The 9,628-nt window shown below is 36.3% G+C and overlaps 1 protein-coding gene across 1 annotated transcript in view; it reads right to left on the bottom strand.

The window, feature by feature from the left end:
- Positions 1-3,053: 3,053 nt before the first annotated feature.
- The window catches only part of LOC107048397 (adenylate kinase 7), a gene marked incomplete at its 3' end in the record, with an annotated part of 22,400 nt that continues 15,825 nt past the window's right edge, over positions 3,054-9,628 (bottom strand). Inside the window, exon 5 of the mRNA XM_015271546.1 lies at positions 3,054-3,212. Within this exon, the coding sequence (XP_015127032.1) occupies positions 3,054-3,212 (159 nt within the window). The remainder of the gene's footprint in view (positions 3,213-9,628) is intronic.

Here is a 9,628-nt window from a genome sequence, read left to right as displayed (position 1 = left end):
AGACTGCAATGTTTGCGAAACGTCAGCGCAACGCTGAATCCAAACGCGGTATCCATCCGGAAGACAAAGATTTTGTAATACCCTTGTTGTATTAGGAAACGTCGATATTAGAAATAGTAAAATACGGATCGCTCTTCTATCTACACTCAGGAATGAGAAAAGTCCACAATATTCCACCATATTTCAGCCGTGAAAATTTTTTACTAAGCTTCAAAGCATAATCCCTGAAAATTTAATTAATTAAAGAATGCAGTGCTTTACAAAGTCAGCTTTTAATCCCTGAATTCGTAAAAAAATCTATTTTTTTAAGCATCTTAACTTCTCCCAGCCTTTACGGTCAACAAAGCAGATACAACAATTCAAATGACATCAGCTGTTTTAAAAAAATTATAATATTAAATGACTTTGCGTCTCTTCATTGAAAAATGGAAGAAAATTGTTATTATAATTTTTTGGATATCATCATCTAAAGCTCAGAAATCCCCACTGAAAGTTTAAAAAAACAAAATTTGAAATATTCACAGAAGGCGAACGGTTGAAGGAATCGAAAAATCCTAATAATATCTAAATAGTTATAACACATGCCAAAAACCAATTCAGTAGCGAAGTGGTAAAGCGGTTTAAGGATAATCGGGCGAGAAGGAAATGTAGCAGGTGAGGCGGAGGGGTTTCTATTGTTTTCCTGCAAAAAACCAGTCGCTGAACAAAAAAATTTTTCCCGTTCGGATTGAAAATTCAGGCAATATTAGGGAGTACCTCCGGTTAAAAATTATCTTTGGAGCTAATCAAATTTATTTGTACCTGTTCTACGCATTGAATGGTTTTCAGATTGTTTTTTTTTAATACATGGAAAAATATTAATCCATGCGAAAAAGTGGCAACATCGTCGGTAGTTGTTTTTTCACTAGGAGCTGGTACCACTGGCTCGAGAGAGCTCCAATCACAACGCTTCATCGCTCTCTCTCAAGAGACGTTTAAATTGACCGCGCTACCCCACCCGATCGGTACGTGGCATGTTGCTGCTCGTTTGGGCCGCGTGCGCAGAAATGTAATTTTTCAGTACTTTTTTCGTTATTATTAATAAACCATGCTCCTAGGCGACAATCTTTTTCACTCAAAAAATCATTGATCACATGTTCTAAATGTGTCTAAAGTTTCATGACTTTGGCTGCATTTTCTCCTTGGGTTTTGCAGTTTTTTTGCGATTTCCATAAGATCACAGGTTAAATGACTACTTTTTCAAAAATTCATAATAAATTAACCATGCCCCCCTACAGTCTGAAACTTTGCACACGCCTTTTCCATGATTTAAAGAATACGTAAAAAAAAATGGCTGCTTTTTTCTCATCCCTTCCAGCTCGCCCGATTATCCTTAAGTTGACTTATCCCCCAGTTGAGTTTTGGAGGAATATTTCCGAATCTAAGGGAGTCAATCGGCTCTACAGAAAAAGTTATAACAAGATTCCGAGATATTCATTGAAAACGGGTCAATAGTCAAAATTGACTTGTACCGTTTTACCACTTCGCTACTGAATGGGAGACGCTAAGCTTCCGAGCCTCGTGAGTCGGCATGAGACTCCCCATACATTGCCATGAATACTTCACAAGTATTAAATTATTACTGTCACTCGACCCAAATTTCGTCCAAAAAATCCCTGAACTTTGTCTCTCCTCATCATTCCTTCACAAGTTGACAAAGAAAATACGAAGAACGTGAATGCGGGAGTTTATAGTATATCAGAAATAATAAAACACGGATCGCTTTACTGTGTACACTTGGGAATGAAGAAAGTCCACAGGCATAAGGCACAAGAGTACGAGTGGACAGCCAGCAATACTCGATTTCGCTCTATCGATTTCCACCTGAACACATTTCAAGGTGATATCCAGCGGTTCTACATATTCCACCGGGTGCGAGAGCAAAGGGAAAAAGGGAAACGGAGACATTGTTCGGATAAAAATATTTATCCTTGAATTGTGTAACAGCTCTTTCCCCTTCACTCTTTCACCCACCTTGTGCGATTTTTTGTAATCACATGAACTCAAGCGATGAAAAAACGAGATCCCAGGGAAATATAAAAACAACTTTTTATTTTCACTGATGGTATTGTATCCAACTATTTATCCCCGCACTTCAAATAAAGTGACAATTTTTTTTTTTCACACTCTGTGTTGACAGACGGATGATATCAGCAATAAATTTTCGTCGACTTTTTTGCCCACACGGAGAGAAATATTCAGTAAAAACTACGGAACTCGCAACTCGCTCACCGATTACGAAATCGACTCAGAAAATTTAAGTGATGGTATGGTAATTTTTCACAGGAGATTCAGATAAAAACTACCAAATGCTCTAGAAAAATTCCATGACAGTTCCGTAAAATTTCCTACAACCACATTTCGCTCCGGAATTACGGAAAAGATACTTAATTTTTATTTAATATTTCTCTCCGTGCAATAGTAAGCCATGAAAAAGGAGAAAAAAATCGAGAGGATAAAAACGTATCAATGTCCTTTCACGTGGACGGTCTATCAAGCTACATGACAATTTCCGTCTAAATTGAGAGGAAAAAAGGTTTAATTATCGATTTCGATGATGCAACCAACTCGAGCGGGCATTTATCCTACACAATGTCACCACAAGCGATCCTTTGTCACCGGTTCCATTGTTCCATGTTGATTCAATACCCAGGAATTAAATATCATTCATTTCTCATTTCCCCCGGGGTAAAAACAACGATAACACAGACGAAGGGAAAAAGATACGACGCAATTAATATTTAAGATATTAAAAAATTGCAATCTCGGTATGCTTATGCGCTTTGAGAAATGAAAAAGTTCGTGGATATTGAGTTGGTCGTATTGAATCTGTTGAGGACATAAAGTTTGTGTCAATGAAACTTTCATAATAAAACTGTTGCGCGATGAAATATCGATTTATCGGAAGTAATAAAAAGGACGTTTATGGAGATGCAGCGGATTAACTTTTTTTCTTTCTTCTTGAGCTGTTTTACTTGGGAACATGTTGGCGGGAGGATGTTGCGGGTACTTACCAGAGCGTCCAAGGGATTCGGAGGCTTCGATTGGACGACGGAGAGGAGACCTTGGCTCAGCGTGGGAAATACGTACTTGAGGAGGTAGAGTCGGAGTGGCTCTGAGAGCGCTCTCAGCAGATGTTCCTCCTCTTTGAGCTGATTTACCATGTTATTCTTCTGCGGTTGGAATTATAGAAAAATATTCATGGCTTTTTGTTACTTTTTTGGGGAGAGATGAGGAACTGCAACTTGAAGAGAAATTCAGGGCGTTTATGCATTTTTAGATATTCATTGAATGTTTATGCTGAGTCTTCGTGATATTGCTGGTGAATTGCCGTGATTCAACCGAAGGAATGGGAATTGATTTTCAAAGTTCTGACGTGGACATGTAGTTTTTCGAGAAAAATGCACAGATAGAAAATTCAGTAAAAAAAGGCACACACTGTTAAAAAATGTTGTCTGAAATTTCCGGTAGACTTTCTTGGAAAATATCTATCGAATTTCATTACCACTGAGAATTCAAGGAATTTCGTCATTGAAAATTAAGAACTGCGTGGAAAAATCAAAGAGAACTGTAAATTTCAGTCCCATTTTTCGCTAAAAATGAATAGAAACCCATAAAATTCCAATAAATATATTCTAGAATTTTCAGGACAGTGACACTGACTGCGATTTGGGGGGAAACAATTATAAAATTCCAGATTTCACTGAATATTCAAAGTAAATTGACTCTGAATATTTATATTAAATTGAAAATTCAAATAAATTAAGGAATTCTCGTCTTTATCCTGCTTAAAATTCTGGCACAGATGAATAATTCAGTAAAAAAATGCACATACTATTAACAAATTTTGTCTGAAATTTCCGGTAGAATTTTTGAAAATTTTTTATCGAATTGAATTACCACTGAAGTTTCAAGGAGTTTCCACATTGAAAATTCAGAACGTCGTGGAAAAATCAAAGAGAATTGTAAATTTTAGTTCCATTTTTCGCTGAGAATGAATAGAAAACCATAAAATTCCAATAAATATATTCTAGAATTTTCCGAACAGTGACATTGACTGCGATTTAGGGGGAAAAAATTATAAAATTTCCGATTTCACTGAAAATTCAACGTAATTTGGCACTGAATATTTATATTAGATTGGAAATTCAAATAAATTAAGGAATTCTCGTATTTATCCTGCTTAAAATTCTGGCACAAATGGAGAATTCAGTAAAAAAAATACACACACTACTAAACATTTTTGTCTGCAATTTCTGGTACACTTTTTGGAAATTGTCCGGTGGCTTGGCGCAGTGGGTAAGTTCGTTGCCTCACATGCGAAAGGTTCCGAGTTCAAATCCCGGCCGGGTAGAATGGTGCGATCTAACCATTTAAAGTCTTGATCATCATCGCAGTATACCCTAACCGGGTCGAAGCGATGTAAAATAACAATTAAAAAAAAAATTTTGGAAATTTTTATCCAATTTAATTACCACTGAAATTTCAAGGAATTTCGTCATTGAAAATTCAGGATTTTGTTGAAAAATCAAAGAAAACTGTAAATTTCAGTTCCATTTTTCCCTAAAAATCAATAGAAAGCCAGAAAATTCCGGTAAATATATTCTAGAATTTTCAGGACAGTGACTCTGACTGCGATTTAGAGGGAAACAATTATAAAAATTTAGATTTCACTGAAAATTCAAAGTAATTTGGCACTGAATATTTATATTAGATGGGAAATTTAAATGAATTAAGAAATTCTCGTCTTTATGCTGTTTGAATGTCTGTCTGTCTGGAATTTTACAGAATTTTCAGTGAAACCTGAAATTTCATGATTTTTTCAGCTAAATCGTATTCAGTATCGTAGTCCTGAAAATTAGTAGTCAACTGTCTATGAAATTTTTTTTTGTAACAGTGCAGCTGAAAAATTCAGTAATAAAGCGGTAAAACAATTTAAGTAGATTTTTACCATAGTTGGTCGTCAATGAATGTCTCAGAATCTAAGGCAGATAGCAGGATTGTTGTTACAACCTTTTTAGTAGAGCAACTTAGAAGCTACAAAAAAAATTTGTTTGAAACGCAACTAAAATTCCAGAACATTCTGGTCGACTAGCTCGGCCTACTTCGAAAATCTCCGAGACCCTTCGGGTCATCAGTCATAAGTGACCGAAACACGCGCGAAGAGTTTGGGCTTAGCCTCTCACCGGATAAGTCTATCTCGAGCAAATCACCTGTAGAAGTCGTATAGTATCCGTACAGTTCCGATCAGTATATCAACTCAGTTCGTTTATTCAGTTTTATAAATTCAATCTAGAGTCAATCAACGCAGTATCAGTATAAATTCAGTAAATCAATTAATAACTTTCTAGAGACATAAAAGTGTATAAAGTGTACATATTTTCAGACTTTGGTGGCTGTTGGCCACCAATAAATTGTGATTTTAGAAAACTCACTATTTTTTCTTTCACGGCTCATCCTACTTTAACTATTCTCTAACACCTCCCACAATCCACCCAATTTACAGATCCTCTCCTCAAATAAAGTTGTTAGGAACATTTCACTATCTCCCTTAGATGTGAAGATATTCCTCGAAAACTCAGTTGAGAGCTAAGTCGATCTCGGCTTCACCCGATGCGAAGCTGATGGCCTATCGGACGAGCTGAAAAATCTCCATCGCACATGCACTGAGAGAAGATATTAGTCCTGCCGAGAAACTAGATGTTCCACATGCGAATATTTGATGGAAATATTTGAAGGAAATTTAACATCTTCCACAAAAATTGAATTTTTGTCGTGATCATCAAAAATATCCTCATAAAAATTCGAACTGTTGGCAGGAAAAAATATAATCTATTGTACGTCAATCATTAGATCTGCAAGAACTCCATAGGTTTAAACCAAGAATACATTGACGGTAATCTAGCAATTTTGAAAAATTTGTATTTCTGATCCTTATTTGATCTAGACTTGAGTTTGTCATTTTTAAATCCCAAGTTTCTTATTTTAAGAAACGAAAATGTTTTATTTTTAAAAATCTAAAATTCTGAATTCCAGCAACGAGATGGCCTTAAAGTAGGAGAAAATATACTTCAAGTATAATTGGTAATGGATTTTAGTAAAAATTAATGACAGGCTAGACATTTCTCTCGGATTTTTAGAGAAAATTCTGTTAGGAAAAGAATTTATGGAAATTTCATCTAAACCCAGGACTTTTTGCTCTTTAAAATTTAGTACCAAAGAATACTGAACCCAGAACTCGAGAGATTTTTACTGAAATATTGAAACTTTTTTTCTTTGTGAGGAAATGTGAAGTTCAGCATCTCAATTTCAGAAGGAATGTTCGTATATCGATATATCGTTTCCGCAAATTTTTCATGAATTTCAATAGTATATCACATAACGAGCGTGTAGCTGACGGTTCTGACGAGGTTGAGGTTTGCAGTACGAGCTGAAGGTGAAGATTGCAATCACCCTCGTTGAGAACGTCATTTACAGACAGGTGACAATTCCCATTTTCCTGCACAGTGTGTTTTATAATTTTTGAGTTCTACGGAGTGATTTTCGTGTCGTAATTTTCGATGGATCGAATTGAAACGGAATTCGAACAAAAAACGTAGTGAACTTTCCAAACGGTTTCCGAGAATATCGTGGGGTCCCTTAAGAGATTAGGAAAGTTCTGGGAGGGCTTAGGGAGTTTTGCAACGACTTAGCCAAGTTTTCTGAGGGCGCAGGATGTCTACACGGAGAGAAATATTCAATAAAAATTGCGTATCTTTTCCGTAATTCCGGAGCGAAATTTGGTTGTAGGAAATTTTATGGAACTGTCACGGAATCTTTCCGGAGCGTTCCGTAGTTTTTATGTGAATCTCCTGTGAAAAATTACAATACGGTCACTTAAATTTTCTGAGTCGAATCCGTAATCGGTGAGTGAATTGTGAGTTCCGTAATTTTTACTGAATATTTTTCTTCGTGTACCAAATTCGTTTTAGTATTTTGGGAGGTTCTGGATTTAGATGCAAAACCTAACGTAACATTTATAAATTCAGTTGCACTGTTGAACGAAAATCAAAATTTCATGGTCAGTTGACTCATAATTTTCTGGAGAGAAACATTGAACTCAATTTGATGGGTTGGAGAAATCATGAAAGTTCAGATTTTAGGGCATTTTACGGCATATTATGATCTGATTCGAAAGATATTATGATAAAAATTCGATGCAGTAGTTTTCGTGATATTGAAAAAAGAAAAATTTTCCATAATCGCTGTATCTCAAAAACTACTGGACCGATTGAGCTGAAATTTCACCCATATGTACTTCCAAATAATACCAATTATGAGCGAAAATTTCAGATTTTTATCTATTACTTTAGTCTTTCTGTGAAAATTTTTAGAAAGATTCCTCGAATTTTGTACGCACATACACTGAGAGAAATATCGTCAAAATATCACAAAACTAATTTCTTGCGTCAAATATCTCATCTCTAGAGGATACATTTCTCGCCACAAGAAATCGGTTGTTTCGTGTCAGAAGATGAGAAAATGACTAGTAATATTAAAAGCTTCGATTCAGTGAATCATGAATCAGAGACTTTTATATTGAATGAATAGAGAGTTTCTGCAGAGGAAAACCTCCAGATATTACAAAAATATAACCGCCGCTCATGCTCAATCGCTTTGAGTTCGAAGGGAAGCAATATCTGCTTTTCCTTCTGTCAAACTATTCCTGTCTTTTAAGGAATATTATCTCATTTCGAAAAAAGACATCACCTTTTCATTCCGTAACTTCCTCCTTAATCCGAAGAGCACCGATTTCTTGCCTGAAACCTATCATAAATTGATCAAATATGTATGCGATGTTTTTCGCTCAAGAATATGATTTTTGTGATTTTTGTGCGTTGATTTTTTCTTAGTGTACGGACGTACACACAAACATTCTCTAAAAACATAATATCTCCACGTTTCATGATATTCCAAGTCATTTCCAAGCAAAATTAGAAAATCGAAAAATCGACTGATTACAAAGCTTTCATTCGGAAGCAAATTGCTAATTTATTAGCAACAATATTTACACCCATTTATAAAAAATGCAATCGTCCGATTGTTTCTCCCAGTGTAGCAGAAAAATCCCGAATTCTGTACGGAATACTGATATCTCATAATTTCAAATTGAAATGCACCCTGAAAAATTCCATCAGAATTACATTTCTCCATCGAGATAGAATGAAAAAAATGATTCCATCGTGATCGATTCAAAAAATTTGAATATTCTCCCCCAATTTTTTCATCTACATATACCATAATTTAAACAAGTTCAACATGGATCAGCGCGGATGACAGCCATCCCGTACACCGTGGAAAAATAATTCAGGTTTTAACGACTGTAACGGAATTTTTTGTTGGTGAATGCCCCCCGAATTTGAATTTCATGCGAGGGAGTCTGTGGTTACTCGGAATTAGACGAAATCGATGAGGTAAAAGGGGATGAGAATGGAGCAACTCTACCTTCATCTGTCTGATCTTACTCAAGGGCTCTTTCCATCCGTCGTTGAGTCGAATTTAACTACACTCTAGCAGCTTTCACGCTTGTAACTCATCTCGCACGCCCATAAACTCGCAAAAAGCCCCAAAATTCTATGCAAATTAATTCACATGCAAATGAAATAAATTATTTCAAATGAATTGAAATTGAATTTTACCCAATCTGTATTTGCCTCCGGCGGATGGAAGCTTATTCACCGTAACAATCTTCATTGTCAAATTTGATATTCGCAATGACCTGGAATATATGGTAATGCGGTTTTGGAAAAATTTCTGCGAATAAATCAGCAGTTGCATGAGGAGATGAGTCAATTGACTTTTTGCATGAATTTTGTTTTTACAGAGGAAAAAAATGTTTCAATTTTGCGGGAAACAGCCGCAGTTATTAATTTGGACTAGAGAAAAATTCCAGTTGCTATGTAGCGTCTCGCCACATTCGAACTAGAGATGGAAATGCGTCAGTCATTTTTCATTGGTATAGCTGCAACTTCATTTTTTTCCACTCGTACATCCTTTCGGGTCTTTACGATTTATTCCCTTCCCACCCCCAACCCCCTGTACCGCATTGGCCGAAGGACAAGGGAAAACCTGACTTGAGGGAAAATCCTGCCCAGGTACAGTCGTCTCTTGCGAGACTCCCACTCGACAAATGAAACCGTGAGATTTAGAGTGTCACAAATTTTGACTGCCCCAGCCGGGAATCGAACCCGGGTCTACCGCATGTCATCCCACACTCTAACCACCCTGGGATGCAAGCAGCCACTTAAGTTAAGTGGCTGTTAGGTGGCTGTTAGGTGGCTACTTGTTTTGGTGTAAAAAAGGGTAAGTGATACCTGAAACGATTATGGATGTAAATCTATGAATTATTAATGAATTTTAGTAGCTTTAATGACATTAATTTCCATTAATTAAAGAAAATAACAGTTTGCGTGTTGAAAGGGAAAATAAATCAGTAGGAGGAACGCCACCGGATGGCGGCAGTGTCGACTTCTCGCCCAGGCCGATAAAGTCGGCAGCAGTGGCGGGAGAAAATTGATTATCCAATAGGTTCATATTGGCATTTTTTTAA

The sequence above is a fragment of the Diachasma alloeum genome, unplaced genomic scaffold (assembly GCF_001412515.2).
Source record: "Diachasma alloeum isolate Michigan unplaced genomic scaffold, Dall2.0 Dall_scaffold_00192, whole genome shotgun sequence".
Classification (NCBI taxonomy): Eukaryota; Metazoa; Arthropoda; class Insecta; order Hymenoptera; family Braconidae; genus Diachasma; species Diachasma alloeum.
The sequence above is the reverse complement of the archived record's forward strand: the minus strand, read 5'-3'. Positions and strand labels throughout refer to the sequence as shown.